The 20,624-nt window shown below is 35.1% G+C and overlaps 1 protein-coding gene and 1 non-coding gene across 4 annotated transcripts in view; both read left to right on the plus strand.

Moving 5' to 3' along the window:
- Positions 1–20,624, plus strand: part of DNAJC13 (DnaJ heat shock protein family (Hsp40) member C13) — a 129,311-nt gene that overhangs the window by 69,803 nt on the left and 38,884 nt on the right. For all 3 annotated transcript variants that reach the window (XR_005792057.1, XM_040480197.1, XM_040480198.1), the window contains 14 exons: positions 550–653; positions 742–901; positions 3,392–3,454; positions 4,500–4,601; positions 6,279–6,383; positions 7,198–7,400; positions 8,484–8,568; positions 11,290–11,444; positions 11,895–11,940; positions 14,007–14,161; positions 15,507–15,708; positions 17,007–17,122; positions 18,384–18,462; positions 20,093–20,228. Coding sequence is in view for 2 of the 3 variants with exons in the window: in XM_040480197.1 (XP_040336131.1) it covers positions 550–653; positions 742–901; positions 3,392–3,454; positions 4,500–4,601; positions 6,279–6,383; positions 7,198–7,400; positions 8,484–8,568; positions 11,290–11,444; positions 11,895–11,940; positions 14,007–14,161; positions 15,507–15,708; positions 17,007–17,122; positions 18,384–18,462; positions 20,093–20,228 (1,711 nt within the window). In the remaining variant the exon portion in view is untranslated. The remainder of the gene's footprint in view (positions 1–549; positions 654–741; positions 902–3,391; positions 3,455–4,499; positions 4,602–6,278; positions 6,384–7,197; positions 7,401–8,483; positions 8,569–11,289; positions 11,445–11,894; positions 11,941–14,006; positions 14,162–15,506; positions 15,709–17,006; positions 17,123–18,383; positions 18,463–20,092; positions 20,229–20,624) is intronic.
- Positions 2,785–2,891, plus strand: LOC121034299 (U6 spliceosomal RNA). The gene has a single exon (XR_005792368.1). It is a non-coding gene; the product is annotated as a U6 spliceosomal RNA (small nuclear RNA).

The raw sequence follows: 20,624 nt of genomic DNA on the forward strand, positions 1-20,624 counted from the left end.
CTCTCTCTCTCTCTCTCTCTCTCTCTCTCTCTCTCTCTCTCTCTCTCAAACAAAACAAAACAAAACAAAACAAAACAAAACAAAACAAAAATTACACCATAAAATGTAGTTGGTATGTTGGGAGATGAGGGAAACCTGAGGTTCCTTGTGTGAATTGCACAAGCCGTGTATGATGCCAGATCATTTACTCTGTAGTTGGTCATGGCAAACTGAGAAGGGAATGAAGCAGATAATCTGTTAACAGTGTTTTGAGTTTTCCTTCCCTTAAACCTCATTAATACCATATAGTCCTGTGGAAGTTTTTATCAGCAAGTTTCATATTCATAAAATTGGTATGTAATTCCTGTTCTTTAACACTTAAATAAAATAGTAGGTCATATTAATCATAATTACCAGATATTTTAAGAAATGATGACTTTTTTTTTCTGTTAAAGGTGATCTTAACAAGAAAAGAAAAAAGCTCTGAACAGAATTTGAGAAATGATTATGTGGAAACTGTCAAAAACTTCCTGTAAACTAAAATAATCTAATTTGCATTTATTAATAAAGGTTAAATATGAGTGCCTCGCAGAGGAAATCAAAATAGGAGACTATTACCTGAGGTTACTATTGGAGGAAGATGAGAATGAAGAAAGTGGATCAATTAAGAGATCGTAAGCTACTCTTCATATCTTGTTGTATTTGTTTTCACTAGTAGTTTCATGGCTAATTCTATTGTGAACTTTTTTTTTTTTAATCTAGGTATGAGTTTTTCAATGAGCTCTATCATCGTTTCCTTCTCACCCCAAAAGTAAACATGAAGTGTTTATGTTTACAAGCCCTTGCTATTGTTTATGGCAGATGTCATGAAGAAATAGGACCCTTTACAGATACGAGATATATCATTGGAATGTTAGAGAGGGTAAGGATATCATTTAAGGAAATTGCTATGTGGTAATGCATTTGGGGTACTTGTTACATTTTTAAAACTAAATTCTGTTTGATTACATTGTTACCATAACTTTCTGCATGAATTTTTGTGTAATTTACTTAATACTCAATTAAATGTAAGTTAGATGAATAGGAAAATGACTAATAAATGGGTTAGTGTTTGTCCATGTCAGTGAAGTATGGATGAGCTGGACAGGTGTGTAAAAGAAATAGTGACTCTTAGATTTGTGTGTATATTTGGTTTTCCACTTTGGAAAAAGTCTTAAATGATGCTAGCATACTAAATTTCTAAGTGTGAAGATAGTAAAACTTTTTAGAACTACAGTGGTAACCAAAAAAAGGGAACCTTGAGTTAGCACATTTTAGAAAGTTTGTCATTTGACACTTGAGCTTGGCTGGGGGAAAGAACATACTGATCCATTCATCTAGTGCAGCCCAAATTTGAGTGTTACCTACTTATTGCAGTATATACACTTTGTTCTTTCATTTGTGCTTCTGTTTCTCTTACATTTAACCATTTAAATTTCAGTGAACTGCCTTTGCACCATTTTACCAACTTTTATTTAAAAATTTTTAATGTTTATTCATTTTTTGAGAGAGAACGAGAGAGCATAAATTGGGGAGGGGCAGAGAGAGAGGGAGGTGCAGAATCTGAAATAGGCTCCAGGCTCTGAGCTGTCAGCACAGAGCCTGATGTGGGGCTCGAACCCATGAACTGTGAAATCATGACCTGAGTGGAAGTCAGACGTTTAGCCGCCCGCGTGCCCCTATTTCACCAATTTTTAAATGGTTTTTATAATCAGTGCTTGTTATAGTTACCTTATGTGTCAGTCATGCTTTGTACATTAAGAAACTGATTTTGGATAAGGTTACAAAATGTACCTAGGAAATAACATAACCAGATGAAAAATCTTTCTTTGCTGTTATAACAGTTTGTACTATTGAATTCCAATTCACTGTTACTCCAGTGAACCTGAGTATTTGTGGCATACCATTTGTAATTTTTAGGTAGATATATTTTTCCTTCTTGTTTTGTGTTCATCATGATGTGATTTATGTGAAACATCATTTATCATTCTTTAGTATATTTACTTGAGAAGTATCATTTGGGCCAATTCTTTTTTTTTTTTTTTTTTTTTTTTTTTTTTAATTTACATCCAAACTAGTTAGCATATAGTGAAACAATGATTTCAGGAGTAGATTCCTTAGTGCCCTTACCCATTTAGCCCATCCCCTCCCTCCCACAACCCCTCCAGTAACCCTCAGTTTGTTCTCCATATTTATGAGTGTCATATTTTGTACCCCTCCCTGTTTGTATATTATTTTTGTGTCCCCTCCCTTATGTTCATCTGTTTTGTCTCTTAAAGTCCTCACATGAGTGAAGTCATATACTTGTCTTTCTCTAATTTCACTTAGCGTAATACCCTTTAGTTCCATCCATGTAGTTGCAAATGGCAAGATTTCATTCTTTTTGATTGCCAAGTAATACTCCATTGTGTATATATATATATATATATATATATACCACATCTTCTTTATCCATTTATTCATCGATGGACATTTGGGCTCTTTCCATACTTTGGCTATTGTTGATTGTGCTGCTATAAACATTGGGGTGCATGTGTCCCTTCGAAACAGCACACCTGTATCCCGTGGATAAATGCCTAATAGTGCAATTGCTGGGTTGTAGGGTCGTTCTATTTTTAGTTTTTTGAGGAACCTCCATACTGTTTTCCAGAGTGGCTGCACCAGTTTGCATTCACATCATTTGGGCCAATTCTTTTATTTATTTCATTTTTATATACATTCTTAAAGCTATATATCTGTTTTTGACTTTTAAAATAAATGCCTTCCGTGCTCGCTTTGGCAGCACATATACTAAAATTGGAACAATACAGAGAAGATTAGCATGGCCCCTGTGCAAGGATGACACGCAAATTCGTGAAGTGTTCCATATTTTTTAAAAACTGAGAACAAACTGAGGGTTGATGGGGGGGAGGGAAGGGAGGGTGGGTGATGGGTATTGAGGAGGGCACCTTTTGGGATGAGCACTGGGTGTCGTATGGAAACTAATTTGACAAAAAACTTCATATATTGAAAAAATAAAATAAATGCCTTCCTAGGGAAATTGGATAAGTTATATAAAATTGCAGAGAATGCAAGATGTTGATGAATTACAGTCTTCTCTCATTTTCTTGATGTTTAAAAGATCTTATTTTGGGGCACCTGGGTTGCTCAGTTAGCCAAAGCATCTTGATCTCAGCTTAGGCTTCGATCTCAGGATCGTGATTTAAAGCCCTGCGTTGGGCTCCATGCTACGTGTAGAACCTACTTTAAAAAAAAAAAAAAAAAAAAAGATGACACTATTTCTTATTGACTGTTGTTGATTTTGTCCAGTGATGATGATAATCTTCATTTGTGTTTCTCTCACTTCTGACTAAATTCTCATTTATTTCATTAGTGCACAGACAAACTTGAACGAGATCGGTTGATCCTCTTCCTTAACAAGTTGATCCTTAATAAGGTGCAGTATCTTTGCCTAAATAAGCAATTATTTTCAAATAAATCACATAAGTATATAACAAAAAATAAATTATTACAGTTTGGGTTAATTATCCAGATGTGACTCCTTTTAGATGAAAGGAGTGTGCTCTACCTGAGTGAAAATTTTTTGTCAGATATTCTCTGCACATTCTGTCCTACTCTTAGAGATACTAAATAAATTAAGACTAATCAAATTCTGAATGAAGAATAATGAGGGATGAAATCATTATCCGATTATTCTTTAGGGACTCTTTAAGATTGGACTTTTAGTAAAACAAATGTTTAACATAAAATGGAAAGTTTCTAATATATTCAGTGTATATTGATGATAATTAATTTGAAGACATAAACTGAAGACTCCGTTTAGCTCTTCACATTTTCTTTTTAAGACATTTTAATAGGCTCATACTGTTTCCAACAAGAATTTATAGTTGTAAATATAGCATCAGTTCACAATTATATGGTGTTGCAATGAAATCTGAGCAGATCTTTATATTTTAACTTGTTTAGTTTCAGTCTCATCTTTAGAAGATGATGCACGTTTTAAAATGAAGTGTAATTAATAAGTCTTAAGGAAATTTAAATTGTATATTTCTAACTTATAAGAAATTACCAGTTTTGCCTTAAGTTTACAAAAACAAACTGGAACGTTAAAAGGTTTTTTAATATACCATATTTTATTTCTGATTATAATCTGTTTATTAACAAAAATAACCTAGGAAAATGCAGGATACTTGGAGAACCAGAGAGTTTATCGTGGGTGTTATTCCTGCTAGGCTTTATTTTTATTTTAATTTTCTCAGAATATGTTCAAGTAAAAATTCTTATGCGATCTCTTGGCTCTTTTCACATTTATCTAAATTCATGTTCCTCGAATTCATGTTCCTTGAATACTAAGTAATATCAGTTGTAGGTCAGTCTTTCCAACGAGATTCTAAATATTTTCTTCTTTGGGAGTCTTGTAGGTAATAGTACCTATTTGGAAGAAACATTTTCAATTATGTAAAGGTGTCTTTGTCTTCCAGAGAAATGTTAAGGATCTCATGGATTCAAATGGAATTAGGATCCTTGTGGACTTGCTTACCCTTGCACATCTCCACGTAAGCCGAGCTACAGTACCACTGCAAGTATGTATGCTTATCTAGATTTTACAAGTTTAATGGTCTTCGAGTACAATTTAGGATCAAAAGAATCATAAAAATTTGGCATGAAAACATGTCAGTATACATGGCCATGAATATAGCCAATAATTAAGATATCCCATAATTACGATAGAACTAATGCCTAAGAGATTAGGTCACACACAAAAAGTTAAAATAACCATAAGAGCAGTCTAAAATGGACAGTGTTGATCCAGTTTTATTTTTCTTGTGTCTCTTGTCTTTTAAAGTAACGGTATTTCTAATGTGGCTTATTTTGAGGCAATGTGATCTTTAAGATTTAAACTGACTATCAGTTATGGAACTAGAACTTTTAGTTCTAGCCACTGAGAATATACTTTGTCTTTAGCAATCTGGAGCCCTTATTGAAACCAGCCAGTAAGAGGGTAGAGCTGCAAGTCTTTACTAAAAGGCCTTTTCTGACACCTAACTTGTACAAGAGACCTATAGCTTAGCTTGGTGATTTTTGTGGTGGTTTGTTTTTGTTTAATCTGGTTTGAGATATTCTGTCTTAGTTTTTGGCTGAATTGTGTACAAAAGTGCTATTTGATGAATATTTAGAATATGGCATTTTCTATTATCAGGGATAAATGCTAGCAATTGTAATGCATGTATAGCATTACAGTATACCAGGTACTATTCTTGTATACGTGATATATCAACTCTTTAACAAAAATTTTAATGTTTATTTTTGAGAGAGCACGAGCAGGGGACGGGCAGAGAGAGAGGGAGACACAGAATCCAAAGCAGGCTCCAGGCTCTGAGCTGTCAGCACAGAGCCCGATGCGGGGCTCGAACCCCCAGACCGTGAGATCATGACCTGATCCGAAGTTGGATGCTCAACCGACTGAGCCACCCAGGCGCCCCAATGATGTATCAACTCTTTAAATTCCATGACAGCCCTCCCATTTTACAGATGAAGAAATTGTGGGACAGAGAAGCCAAGTGTATTGTCCAAAGTCATGCATTAAGAAACAGAGCCAGAGTTAGAATCTGGAAGTCTTTGCTCTTGACCACTTTGCTGTGCCTCTCTATATGAATCAAACCGAAAGTTAATAGGGTAGTTAAAACTTTGTTTTAATAAAATACACTAACTACATAAAATTTTTCTCTTAGGTTCTCATAAACATTGACCTATAAAATTATAAGTATCTGTAATGAGGGTAGTAAATTGAAAGTGTTTAATAGTATTAAAAATTTTTGGTATTTTAACTCTTTGATCTTGGATGCTTATTGCAACTTTTAGTTGGATGAGTTTTTTCCCTCAAAAGAATTTAAGGATTTTCAGCATTGTGGTTTAAGGTTAACGTGTTTATTTATATAGTTATTTGTAATATTCTTTGCTACTAAAATGTTACTGTACTAAGAATTTATTAATGACCATAGGGAATGTAGATGTCTTTGAATTTAACTTCGATTGCCAAGTGAATTTAGGAAACCATTTATTTCAAATGCATATTAATAAGGAAATAGCTTTTTTGAACTACTAGGTCAGACATTTGATTCTTAACTCTGAAAAAGTCATGTGAAAGGTGATTTTCTAAAGGAATGTAAACCCAGGAAATTAGTACTGTGTTACTTTTTATGATATCTGGCCCCTTAGATTTCTGCCTTGGAAAATAACTAAATCTTTTTAAAACTTAGAGCAATGTAATTGAAGCTGCTCCAGATATGAAAAGAGAGAGTGAAAAGGAATGGTACTTTGGCAATGCAGACAAAGAGAGGAGTGGCCCATATGGATTTCATGAGGTTTGTGTCTTAGAAGAACTTTTTGTGATGGTCTTAGTCTTTCTTATGCCCTGCTGCTTAGCAAATGTAGGGGTGTTGAAGATTGTTAAACTATGGTTTGAATTACTATCATTAGCTCCAACGGCTCTGCCATTCATTTTCCATATGAAGGATTAGATGGCTTGCATTTCTAAAGAACCACACATACACATACAGACATGCAGACACAGTTGTGTCTTCAAACCTTACTGTTTATAGGCCCTTGTTATGGAGGTAGCATTCAGATTTTTAATGAATTTTAAAATAATAATAGTTGCTACCTTAATAGTTATAAGGTATTATATAATCTTATAAGTATTAATAAGCTTTTTAACTGTAACACTTCTATTATGGAATGAACAGGTAAACTTTAATATGAAGTCTGAAATTACTGAAAGTTGCCTGTGCAATCCAGGTATAATTTCCATCTTAACGTTTGCTGATACTTGATCTTGCCCTCCCAGGCTCAGTTGGAATTTAGCCAAACATAGTTTTATAGAAGACCAAGCCTTTAGCTTGTTTATATCTTGATCATTTTACCATCTGCCTACTGTTTGCATTCTTTCCAATGTTCTTTATGCTCTGCAGGTTGGCCAACTGTATGGTAATTTTCCTACATCAGTAACCTAATTCAGGTTCCTGAAGGCTTGTCAACAAAAGTTTGTTACTGTTTTTTTGATTGTACACTTGCATGTAAATTCCCATAGTTCATGTATTTATCACAGAATATAAGACATTAGCAAACTTCATTTTGCTTCATTCATGTTTGTAATAATGGTGCCTTCCATTCATTTAGATGCAAGAATTGTGGACCAAAGGAATGTTAAATGCAAAAACCAGATGCTGGGCTCAAGGCATGGATGGATGGCGACCACTTCAGGCAATACCTCAGCTTAAGTGGTGTCTGTTAGCCAGTGGACAGGCTGTACTAAATGAAACTGACCTTGCTACCCTTATATTGAACATGTTGATCACAATGTGTGGATATTTTCCAAGCAGGTAAAATGTAATTGAACATTTCCATGGTTAAGAGGTACTCTGAAATGTCTTGTTCTCTCCCAATGGGTGCTTCCTTAGTAACAACATGGGATTGGTCTGGTGATTTAGAGCAAAGATATTCCTTTTGTGACCTTGAGAGAATGCTGCTGAGTTTTGGAGCTTTTGAAACAGAAGAAATAACTTGCAAATTATATTGATAAAGTAGCTAGAAGGTAAATTTCTCTGGGAGACTTCTCTGAAGCTACCAAGTTGAGGCTTACTAGCTACACTCTGGCAACAGTAACAATTGTCACATTCATAGGAAGCAGGCATGAACATTTGAAATAAATACACTGTAGTCCTAGACAGCGGTGAGTGCCACCAGCAGCTCTTCATCTGTCACGTTAGCCACTCCTGGTATAGAACTTGAGCCTAAGCCCACATCTTGCCCCAGGTCTTGTTCCACTTTATCAGTAAAGGTGAGAGTTTGTTATACAGTGATAATTATAACTGTTGCAGGGAATTTTTCTATCTTTATAAAATATTTGCATATGCATCATTTTGTTTATTACTGTACTAAAGATATTTTGTGATGGAAACTACAGAGGGACTATCAATTTTATAACACTTGAAGCTTTCATGGTTCCAATTCTCTTTAAAATTCAGATCACACTTGAAAGCATACAATTAGCATTTAGAAAAAATGTAGCATTAAAATTAAAGCTATACGTGGAAAATACTGAGAGTAGTTAAACTAAGGTTTAAATTTATGTAACAACGTTTGATATGCCCTTTGGGGGGAAATATCCTCTGACAGTGTGTTGGACAACACCAAGTTTAATCAATTAAATAATAAATAAGAGTCTTTGGCTCTTCTAGGGTACTGTTTTTCAAGGAAATCTTATGGAAGGAAATGAAGTCATATTAAGCAGCCAAATAGATTTAAACCAAAATACCTAATCATGTTCCCAGCTGTATGAGAGCTTAGTCTTCATTAACAAAAAAGTAAGGTAACATGCTTCATGCCTAGTAGAATGTCCTATGCTCTGCACATACAAATTTTAATAGATGTATTAAATGCCAACCTTAGAAAATATTTTCTAGGGATCAAGATAATGCCATCATTCGGCCTCTACCCAGAGTGAAAAGACTGCTATCAGACAGCGCTTGCCTACCCCATATCATTCAGGTGAGTTACCTTTATGTTATCAAATTAGAAACAGTATTTTAAGAATCATTCTCCCTTGTTCAATTTTATTATGAACCCTAGTCTTTTTTTTTTTTATTGTAGTCTATTCCATTTCCAAAAAGCCTCAACTTTGATGTACATTTAGTTTACTTCTAATTGAGTTGATATTCTGAATAAACTGTGGAAGATTGTGTATCCAAGAGCCTAAACATGGGAAGCCCCCAGACTCCAGAATTATTTTCAAAAGCTTTTCTTTATTCATTCTTAAAATCACACCATTGAAGTTAGGACTCTTGGGAAGCACACTAGTGGGCCAGAAATGGACATGTGCTGGGCTGTGTCTCAAGAAATAATCACAGCTGTCTTGCCAGTTTGCCTCAGTGTTTTGACTCTTTTCAGTTAAATGTTTCCATGGACAGCAGCTGATCCGGTACATTCAGTTGGAATTATGCAGGATATACTAAAGTATCTTTTCTTCTTTTTTTTTCCCCCTCATTATTCTGCTGTTCTGGAATTAAGGTATCTCCAGATTAGCATTAAATCCCAATAAGTCAGGTCCCAGAGATTTCAGGTCAGTGCTTCCCTCCTGTCTATGGAGTGTCCTATTGTTAAATCTCATTTTTTATATTAACCACACATGATGTGACTTTAAAGTATATATATGCCAGTAACTTTGCTGTTTGTACATATCACTTAAACATTGATGTGAAATGGGAAAGGAGAATTACTTAGTTTGTATATTTTTACATCATGGATAGGTAAGTAAGTGCCTGTGCAAGTCACTGATAATGAAAAAGAGTTCTGAAATACAGTGCTAGTACCCTATTGACTACCCACCCCACCCCCCACTGACTTCTGTTACTTAAGCATATCAGCATTGCAAAATTTGTATGCTTTTCTGTTGTGGACTGTTCTGTTTCAGTGCTTACATGAAAGAACACTGCAGTTCTTTCTTGTAACCCGCCCTCCACCCCAGCCTAGAGAACTTTGTGGCTGCTTATGTGAGGTAGAAGGAAAAGAGGGATTTGCCTTCTCTTCTGGACATGTAGATAAAGGCCTAGAAAATCTACCTCTCCCAAGCATTATTTTCAAGAATCAGGGAGCTGAAAAGAAAGAAGTGAATGTGAACATTGTTGAATTTCAGGCCAGGAAGGAATGACTGGGAAAAAAAAAAAGATGTGGTTGGCATAACATGAAGCTTTCGAGGGGAAGAGTCTGTTTAAATTAAAAAATCTCTAGTAATAGCCGAACAATTAAAATGACTCAGGAGAAGAATTTAATTTTTAACTCTAACTGCTCTTAATGTATATATTTTGTATATACTGAGTTCAAAAAATACTTTTAGAACGTATTTTATTTTTCTTTAATTTCCTGTATTCTGGGAGACCTTACTCTTGCTAAACACAGGCAGCTATAGTAGTTTTCAGGAACACATTATCTACATCGGTTGGTACAGATTTCTGTACTTCATTTGACTTTAAGAGCACACCGGTTTTACCTTTTGATACAGCTTTGGAATTTTTAGAGTGTGTCTAAGATACAGTGAGTGAATGTCCTAGGTTTTCTGGTATAGTCATAATTTCAAATATTCTGAGTTTTTGCCTGCTTATTCCCATATTTTAATTAAAATGATGTCAAGTCTTGAGCTACGACTGCTACTAACACTAGGGAAAATCCTGTTACTGTATCTGTTTTTCCTTTGTAAAATATCTCATAGTACTAAATACTACATCAAAATACCTTGAGGAACAGATAAGACACCAGCACACAGAGAAATCTAGTTTACTAAAAGGCAAGACATACACCAGTTTAGTCTCCTGAGTCTGGAACTTTGACCTCCTAGTGTGAGCTAGTATTTACTCTTGTTATTTTTTTGTACTAGTGGCATTTGACCCAACACTGGGGATTCTTTGGAAATGTTTATAGAAAAGTGAAGTGCCACTTGTGTTAAGATAAGACTTAGAAAATTTCTTGATCAAATGTTTATTCATAGCAACTCTATATGATTTTCAAAAGCCCAGACTCCTTTTGGTGGCCCCGGATATTCCCTTAAGTATTACTAACTCAAATTTTTTTTAGAGATCACGTCTCTTAGTACTTTCGGCCAGCAGTAAATGTACCACTAGTATTTGGTCACCCACGTTCCTTCTACTTGTATTTGTAGATTCATTTTTTAGTACTGTTAGTGTGCACTGATAGTTTTTCTCTGCTCCTTGAGTTCTCAAGTAGTCTCCAGGGAATTCTTCACATCCTGAAACTAACCCAAAGCATACCTACCTTTTTCTTTTTTATTTTGTCATTAACAAAGGCCACCTAAGAAGATTCCTGCATAAGAAACGGGGTTTTTTTTTTTTGTTTTGTTTTGTTTTGTTTTGTTTTGTTTTGTTTATTTATTTATTTATTTATTTTTATTTTTTTTAGAAATGGTTTTATCTGTAATCATGACAGCATAGTTTCAGGCATCTTTGGGTCTTTTCTGAATAAGTTTTGAACAGTTCTCAATATTTTACTATCTCTGCATTAAATGTTGTTAAATGAATTAATTTTCAAATCTGATGAGTCTGGTAGACAGTAGCTTACTAAATCCCACAGATTTTTATTTTGTAACTTATTACATATAAGAAAGTGTAACGTCAGCACATGAAGTACATAAGCGTGAAGTAAATGATGTTATTGCAAGTTTTTTTATAATCCAGTAACAAAAACATTTTATTTTTTTAGCTACTGCTGACCTTTGACCCTATACTTGTTGAGAAGGTTGCGATTTTGTTATACCATATCATGCAAGATAACCCACAGTTACCTCGTCTTTATCTTAGTGGAGTATTTTTCTTTATCATGATGTATACAGGTTCCAATGTGCTTCCTGTTGCTCGGTAAGAACTTTAATGGTAATCTATTTAAAATTATTTCAAATGTACATGGACAGCTGTTTAACTATATGTCTGAGAATTTGGAAATTAGAATGGGGAAAATAATTATACCACTTTACCACATCTAACGTGAGAATTTATCACCATCTTTTATACAGTTTTAATATGTATTTAACATCACTATGTTCATATTGCACGTACAGTTTGACATTTTGCTTTTTTCTTCAAATTAGGTAATTTTTCGTATTATATATTCTTAATATGACCATCGTTTAAAAATCTAATTCATTTAAGTTCTTGCCTTAGTTAGAAATTAAACAATTTGGGAGTATGTATTTTTACAAGTTGCCTTTCATGGCTTTTATTTAAGTATAAAAAAATCTGATCTTTAGAAAACTAAGATTACTTAATTTAAATCAGTTCCTACGTCTGACAGGTAATTTCTTTTTCTAGATTTTTGAAGTATACACATACCAAACAGGCTTTCAAGTCTGAGGAGGTAAGCCAGATTAATTCATGTAACTTAACTTGACGCTGCATAAGCTGTTTGGCACTAAACTGTCCTGAAGTGTGTATGTTTACTAGATTATAAGCACTTGAGGGCAGGTACTGTTTTACTCCTCTTTCACATTCCTTGTGGTACCTTGTACAGAGAAAGTCTAAGCTAATATTTTTTAATGAAAATACGTGTAGCCCATTAGAAATTGCAGATATGAATTATAACATGACCCTGCTGTGAATATAACTTATTCCCGTTGTGTAAAACCTGGATTAGTAACTTCCATAAATACCTCAGTATATATCTGAATCTCACACTCAGCTAAAATTCAGTAAAGACTTCATCCTTCTTTTTGTTCAGATCCTCAGGTGGCAGAAGTGCCAATTTCTTTTTTGAAGCTATTTAATTCTTCAGCTGCTCTCAAGTATCCTTGCCATTTTACTGGGGAAGAAAAATAGGAATCCAAAAAAAGCTAAGGTTCATCCAGATAGCTTTGACAACCTGAAACTTTATACCTATATTATACAGAGGTATTTATTGTCAAAATATAACTGAAAGATGATTCAAATTTTGTTAGAGTTTTCACGGAGCATTGATTTTCAGATTTTATTGTGAGCAGAATAATAAACCAACAGCAGTCCACTGCTGAGGACACTAACCAAGGACACTAACCAAGGACACTAACTAATCTTTGACAATGTGGTATAATGTCATGTTTTCTAGAGCATCCAGGGAGGGCCTGGAAAATAATCTAATAATATTAAAGTGATGCCCATGGCAGTATAATTTCCGCAGCTTTATACAAATAGAAAATGAGAATATAAAAAGAGTTTTAAAAAAATTAATGCGACCACCACAGTATAACATTAGGCATTTTTTGGCATTTCTTTTTTTCCCCTTTTTTTCTGTGCAGTTATGCATATGGAATCTTTTTTTCAAATTTTTATAACAAAAATGATATATCATTTCACCTAACAGTATTTTGAATAATTACAGCAAAACTGTGTTTGTAACAGAACTCTAGATGCAAAAACTAACCAAATAATGGTTTATTTTATTTTATTTTATTTTATTTTATTTTATTTTATTTTTAATGTTTATTTTTGAGACAGACTGAACACGAGCAGGGGAGGGGCAGAGATAGAGGAACACACAGAATATGAAGTAGGCTCCAGGCTCTGAACTGTCAGCATAGAGCTTGACATGGGGCTCAAACCCGTGAACCTAAGCCAAAGTTAGATGCTTAACCAACTGAGCCACCCGGCGCCCCCCAAATAATGGTATTCTAAAGAACAAAACCACCAATTCTTTGTCCCAAAATTTAACGGATCGTGCATTTAGCAAAAAAGCCTGAAAGTATTTATCATCTAATTTGTCTTGGCACTAGGTGGTAAAACCCTGTCTGGGTTTTTTCTTCTGTCTCTTTGTCAGATCCTAGAGGAATAAAACATTCTCACTTTACCTAGAAGGAAAAAAGAAAAGTATTTATAGTCCTTAGGATTTTATTTCCATCAGGTAAAGAAATGAGTTTTAAAATTTAGTATGATAAAGTATGATCATTCTCCTGACTCCCATTTGCCAGCCAGAGAATATGAAGTTCTTAATACAGTTAATTATAATTACCTTGAATAGATACTTTCCATCTAAATAGCCACACTTCCTGAGGAGAGGCTTTTTAAGATGTTGATTTTCTGGACTTGTTTTTGAAAACAGAAGCAGTTCTAGGTGAAAACTGCAACCAACAATGTAACACAGGAAAATTGATAAAAGTCTTGGTGGCATCTCTCCTTGTGCTGTCCTTTACTATTACATGTGGTCCAAGCAGATCATCCTAAATAATGTTGGCAGCCCCTGACATCTGACGAGCTTAAGACTCTGCTGGAGGCCCAGATAGTGTTAATTCTACCTTGAACTTCATGCCAAAGCCAGTTAATACCAGACATCTTCCCCTTCACAGAACATAAAAGCAATTTGTTCTGGTTGTTTTCTTAAAATATTCCCTAACCCGCATTCATTTATTAGAAAATTGAATGGTAACTTTAGTGTTTTTGTGTTTTGTTTTAAAGACAAAAGGACAAGATATTTTTCAGAGAAGTATACTTGGACACATCCTACCAGAAGCAATGGTTTGTTACTTAGAAAATTATGAGCCTGAAAAGTTTTCTGAGATTTTTCTGGGAGAATTTGATACTCCAGAAGCAATCTGGAGCAGTGAAATGAGGTAAATAGCCAACTGATTGTTTGTATTGTATACTCAGAATCCTTGCCTCTTGCCACCTGGTTTGACTTCTGTTAAAAGAACTGTTTTCACTAGTTACACAATCCAAGCTACAGTAATCATTGGTGCCAAATCAAGGGATAAGTTTGACGAGGCCATGAGCTTTTTTCTAATCTAACATGATTTGACAGAGTTACTGTTACCTTAATAGAGCTTTACATAAGGTTGATCCTGTTACCACTGGTAATGCTTAAGTCAGTCTATGGAACTGGTAGAATTTTAGGCAGTGTATGTAAGGAATATATAGGGATAAAATCAAGACACGCCTCCTTGGTATTTGGAAACAGAGCTGTCCCCCACTAAAGACTGTGCCCACATAGAATGGATCATACCAGAGATACCCCAATTCATTTTAGAATGAGGCCCTTAGCACATTTTGACCTTAATGTGGAAATTAGCTTTCCTAAAGAATGCCCTTGAGGAGGAAAAGCCTTGGAAAACAAGAAAAAGTAGAGGCACAGAAGCAGATGTCAGCATCCAGACAGGCTGTGTCTAGAAAAAGATTGCACACTTCATAGGTCCAGTGTCAAGGCCACCACTATTGTGGAGAACCCCTCAGTCCTCTTAGTTGGATGGCGGTTGATCTGAGTCTGTTACTCCCTCCCTTGGCTGACTTCACACTCACAGTGCCACTTGCTGATTATCATTTGGCTTGTCAGGTAGGTTGACCCGTAGACTTGGCATGTGCTAGCCAACAATGTATTCTGTGTGACAATCATGCTTTTCATTGGGAACAAATGTATAGGAATATAAAGAAGTTTACAACACAACTTTTCTATGGAATATTTTTCTCCTGAGATTCGTTAATATAAGTCCCTGTCTAAAAGATATAGCTGTCTGTATACTAATCCGATCAAATTTCTGCTGAACTGAGGGCCAGACACCAGATTGTTAATTATAATAAATACTGTGTAGTGAGCTTCTTTGAAGTGCTACTAAACTTAGTCCCCTGGTTATGCCCTCATGTGTTGCATGAAGTATGCAAATTCAATACCATTTGACCTTCTAATGACTGATTTTTGGAAGGACTGGGAATATCAGCCTTTTGCTCTATGCTTGTCCTTATAGATAAGTATTATAAATAAGTTTATATCCATTGAGACTTTTTACATAACAAGTATGGAATATTCTCAGTAACATTCTTATAAACACACATTTTAGGCCAATAATTGAGTTACTCTAAAGAAGATCCACGTAAATATTGTGCATGATTACCTGTCTTAACCTTTTTTTTTTTTTTTTAATAAAATAATCCTTTCATAATGCTCGGAGAGTTTTCTAATTGTAGACGCCTCATGATAGAGAAGATTGCTGCCCATCTTGCTGATTTCACACCACGTCTTCAGAGTAACACAAGAGCACTTTATCAATATTGTCCCATCCCAGTAATCAACTATCCACAACTAGAAAATGAACTATTTTGTAATATTTATTACCTCAAACAACTTTGCGATACACTCCGGTTTCCAGATTGGCCCATTAAAGATCCGGTAAGTCAGTAGGTTAATTTGTGCCTTCTTAAACTGTAAAAATAGCTTCTAATCACTCCTGGGTATTTATTTCTTCTCTGATAAGGATAATAGCTTCCTTAAATGTTCCCTCTTATTTAAGGACTATGTACCTCTGAGTGTAATGTAATATATTTGGATAAATCCCAAATATAGAAGCTTGTCTTTATAGCATATTGAGTAAGCTCGCAGATATTGGAATTAGGCAGTCTGGGATTGAGTCTCAGTTTGGCCATGAGTAGGTGTATTTAACATTGCTTGATTTCTCTAAGCCTCCGTTACAGTAACAGTACTACTACTAATAGCAACTATCTCATGTGGTTGGGAAGATTGAGAATTCATATGAAAAATAGCATGATTCCTGGCACACATAGGAGGCAGTAAGTGGGACCTACTATTTTATATAGTAGCCTGTCCACAGTGCCCTTGTGAACCCTCCAACTTGAGCCCTTGGATATCTGCTGGAAGCCTGGAATAAAGTGGGCCTGGGTGCCCCTGTTGGTTTTTTAGTATAGCAGTGGTTATACCATTATCCTTATCATCAAAAGATTTCAGAACAGTTGCCATCTTAGGCATTGCCTCTTTATTGTGACCAGATAAAGACAGCTGTCTCTGCTACCTGTTATGGATTCAGCATGCAATAGAAAAGTATGGGCTTTTTAGTCAGACTTAGGTTTGAATCCAGTTCTACCACCTACTAAGTGGGAAACATGGTGCTATCTCAAAGAATCTGAATGGTTTCATGTATTAATGAAATTTTGTACAAGAATTAAGTCTGCTACAGTCTGTAAAGCATCTAGCTCCTTGGCATAAATGCATGCAGTAAATATTGGCTTTCTTCTTCTGACCTGCTACCCAGACTCTCTTGGTTTTACTTACTGTCTCTTAGATTTGTTTGAATGTCAGCTTACTGGTAATTACATTAGATCACTTTGAGAAGCATGTAACCATATACTGCTTTTTTTCCTACTGCAGTGTATCCACTAATTTCAAAATTTTTGGTGCTTTCTGAACATTTCTTTAACAATTAAAAGTAAAGACAGAAATTGTCAGAGAATAAAAATACTACATAAGAAAAAGAGAGGAATGTAGTCCTGTATCAGATACCCTGCTACTTATTTAGCAGTGACTTTGGTTATGTGTATTTCAGAAAACCGTAATAGTTGGATAGCCCAGAAATGTCAGTTTAAATACAGCACAAGAATTCTGTAATTTATAATTACATTCTGAAATAGTTTTACTTTCATAAAAGATATAAATTTTAATCCTCTGTCTTTAAGGTTAAGCTTCTAAAAGATACTCTTGATGCCTGGAAGAAGGAAGTTGAAAAGAAGCCTCCTACAATGTCAATAGATGATGCTTATGAAGTGCTTAATCTCCCTCAAGGACAGGGCCCGTGAGTTATTTTCAGTATTGTAATAGTAAAAGTTTGCCTTGCCTTAGAATATTTTTTTTAATTTTTTTTTTTAACGTTTTATTTTATTTTTGAGACAGAGAGAGACAGAGTATGAACAGGGGAGGGGCAGAGAGAGAGGGAGACACAGAATCTGAAATGGGCTCCAGGCTCTGAGCTGTCAGCACAGAGCCCGACACGGGGCTCGAACTCACGGACCGTGAGATCATGACCTGAGCCGAAGTCGGATGCTTAACCGACTGAGCCACCCAGGCGCCCCTACTTGCCTTAGAATATTAATATCAAAGACTGAGTTATTAAACAACGGTTTTTACATTTTTTTTTGCCTATTCTTTGATATGTATACACCTGTGGGAATAACCATATGGAACTGTATCCATGTGATTATCATTTATTACAAATTTGTTAGAATTAACATTTTTCTGTCTTGCTGGTACAGGTTTTGCTCTCTATTAACTGAAATAATGTAAAACACCTGGCACTGTACCTGCCACATGGTCGTCACTCATATACTCATCTTCCCCCTTCCTCCTACTATTTGTGTTACACATGAGGAATAGATTTGGTAGCAACATATCTAGGACGCTAAGATGTGTAGGAAAGAGTGTGCATTTACTTCATTAATATATAAGTGAAGTTTTTATAGTAGAATAGATAATATTAGAGAAAAGTGGTTTAAAAGACATTTTCTTAAGTCTGATTTTATACATTTTTGGAAGGCTGATAGTCAATATTACTTAAAATTACAGAGTTTGAAGTGACAGTTTGAAAAATTGGAAAAAAATTTTCTTCTTCAAATACAGTTTTGTGATTTGAAGTGAATGATAACCTTCCATAGGGAACATTGAGGTTTTATCTTTTGTATGTAAAGAATACTCTTCGGGCATCTTGGTGGCTCAGTCAGTTGAATGTCCAATTTCAGCTCAGGTCGTGATCTTGCGGTTCATGAGTTCAAGCCCCTCATTGGGCTCCCTGCTGTCAGCACAGAGCCCACTTTGGATCTTCTGCCTCTTCGTTCTCCCCCTCCACTGTTTGCGCACACGTGCTGTCCCTCTTCCTTTCTCCCCAAAATAAATAAACATTACAAAAAAATTCTTACTTGAATCTTACTGGGTTTGATTTGATGCCTAATATGTAATCAATTATAATAAAAGTAAGATTCTTACAGTATCATTTTAAATGATTATATAAATTTTTTTCTTGTACCTTACTCTGTTCATAAAATAATTTTGCTATTTAACAGGCATGATGAGAGCAAGATTAGAAAAGCTTACTTCAGACTTGCACAGAAGTACCACCCTGATAAGAATCCAGAAGGGAGGGTATGTACTACCTTTGGAATTAGGACTTTTGGGTTGACTTCCTTTTGCTCTATTAATGTTTTAGGTGGAGAAAAGGTATATTCACTCTCTGTGCTCGTGCCCGCCTCGTAATGCCCAGTGTATGTTACATTAACCTGTGGCCCATATGCCCCTGGTTTGTGCATGAATGGTCCTCCCTCAGGTTACCAGAAGGACTGCCCTTATACTAGTAACTAGTGGATATTTTCTCATGTCTAAGAATTAAGTCTAATGGGCAGTCACATGAATAATTGAATGTTAAGAATGTGGATGAATGTAATTAATTTGTAGGTGATGTTATGGCCATCTGAATTGCTTTGGGTGATTTTTTTTTTTTTTTCTAATGACCTTCAACTTCATATTGTTCTAACTGAAAAAATGGAAAATTTGGATCAGACTTAAAAGTTACCTGGTGGTGGTATTCCCTGATCCTGCCTCTTCAGCTTCCTACTAAAATGCCAAGAAAGATTACATAAAAGATGAAATCACACAGTATGATTTCTATAACTACGACTGATAGCTTATTGATAGAAACTTGGAGTAATTTCCACTGATTTCAAGGTTAACATTTTTTTAATTAAAGACAGACATTACTCCTGAATGGGAAGACTTGGTATTGAAAAGATACTGCTGGGATGCCTGGGTGGCTCAGTCGGTTGAGCATCTAACTTCAGCTCGGGTCATGATCTCACAGTTCATGGGTTCAAGCCTCCCATCAGGCTCTGTGCTGGCAGCTCGGAGCCTGAGCCTGCTTCTAATTCTGTGTCTACCTCTCTGGTTCTCCCTCCCCTGCTCACACTCTGTGTCTGTCTGTCTGTCTGTCTCTCTCTCTCTCTTGCTCTCAAAAGTAAATAAACATTTAAAAAAAATTTTTTTTTTAAAGAAAAGATACTGCTTTTATATGTTTAAGACATTTTAAATCAAAAGCCTGGGATTTTTTGAGAAATGTGTAGCAATTCAGATTCATCTGGGAGAGAAAACAGTCAAGATAGGAAGAAATTTTTAAATCAGTATTAAATTGCTAGACTTAATACCAGATGTTGAAATACTCTATAAAGCTATGGTAGTAAAACAATATGACACACAAGAATCAGCATGTAGATCAAGGAACATAATATGGTGTTGTCATTTAAGACATGGATTTAGGAGTCAGACCTGGGTGTAAGTCTTAGCCCATCACCAGTTGACTTTGTGACCCTAGATGAGGATATAACTGTTCACACTTCATATGGACGTTTGGAGGATTAAATGAGATAATGTTTGTAATGCATATTTAGTACAATGCCTGCTGCAGTACTCCATAAACAGCTCTTATTATTTTTATAATAGCTCAGAAACTGTCTTTATATGTATGAGTTCAATATGATATATATGGTATAAACCAAGTGAAGAAGAATTTTTTAGTAATGGTATTAAGGTCAGTAAATAGCTATTTGGCGACGGGGCGGGGCGGGTAGGTTTCACCTTGAGTGTACCAGCTAGATTACAATTGGAATGAATTCCTTAATGTAAAAAACAAAATAATAACTAAGAAGTTATTGGTAAAATACAGACCAGCTGTTTGGTTTGAGATCTTCCACACTAAAAGTTAATTACGTTTGGTCATATACAGGATATGTTTGAAAAAGTAAATAAAGCATATGAATTTTTATGTACCAAATCAGCAAAAATAGTGGATGGGCCAGATCCAGAGAACATAATTTTAATTTTGAAAACACAGAGCATCCTCTTCAACCGTCATAAAGAAGGTAAAGCATGTGTTATTTTCAAATTCTAATTTACCTTCCAGCTGATATCTACCATGTTACTTGTTTCTACAGTATATTTTAATAGATTTAGAGTTATTATTGCGTAAGATTCTTAGAATTGCATTTTAGAGTAAAAGAGCAGTTTTCTATTGGAAGGGCCAAAATGTTGTTTGTTTTTATACTTTCCACTTCTTACCTATGTTTTTTAGTATTTTGCATTTCCAGCACGTTTTTGTTACTCCTTCTGGAAGGACGTTAGCTTTTTGTGCCTGTTCATAACTTTAAAAGCTTCTAAAGAATGGTCTGGTCTTTAAAACCAATAGAAACTTTTCATGTGATCATATACTTTTCTCATATTCTCATTTCCTGTGGTAGCTCTCAAAACCCTCTGATCCT

This window comes from Herpailurus yagouaroundi, unplaced genomic scaffold (assembly GCF_014898765.1).
Source record: "Herpailurus yagouaroundi ecotype Mexico unplaced genomic scaffold, PumYag 159, whole genome shotgun sequence".
Taxonomy (NCBI): Eukaryota; Metazoa; Chordata; class Mammalia; order Carnivora; family Felidae; genus Herpailurus; species Herpailurus yagouaroundi.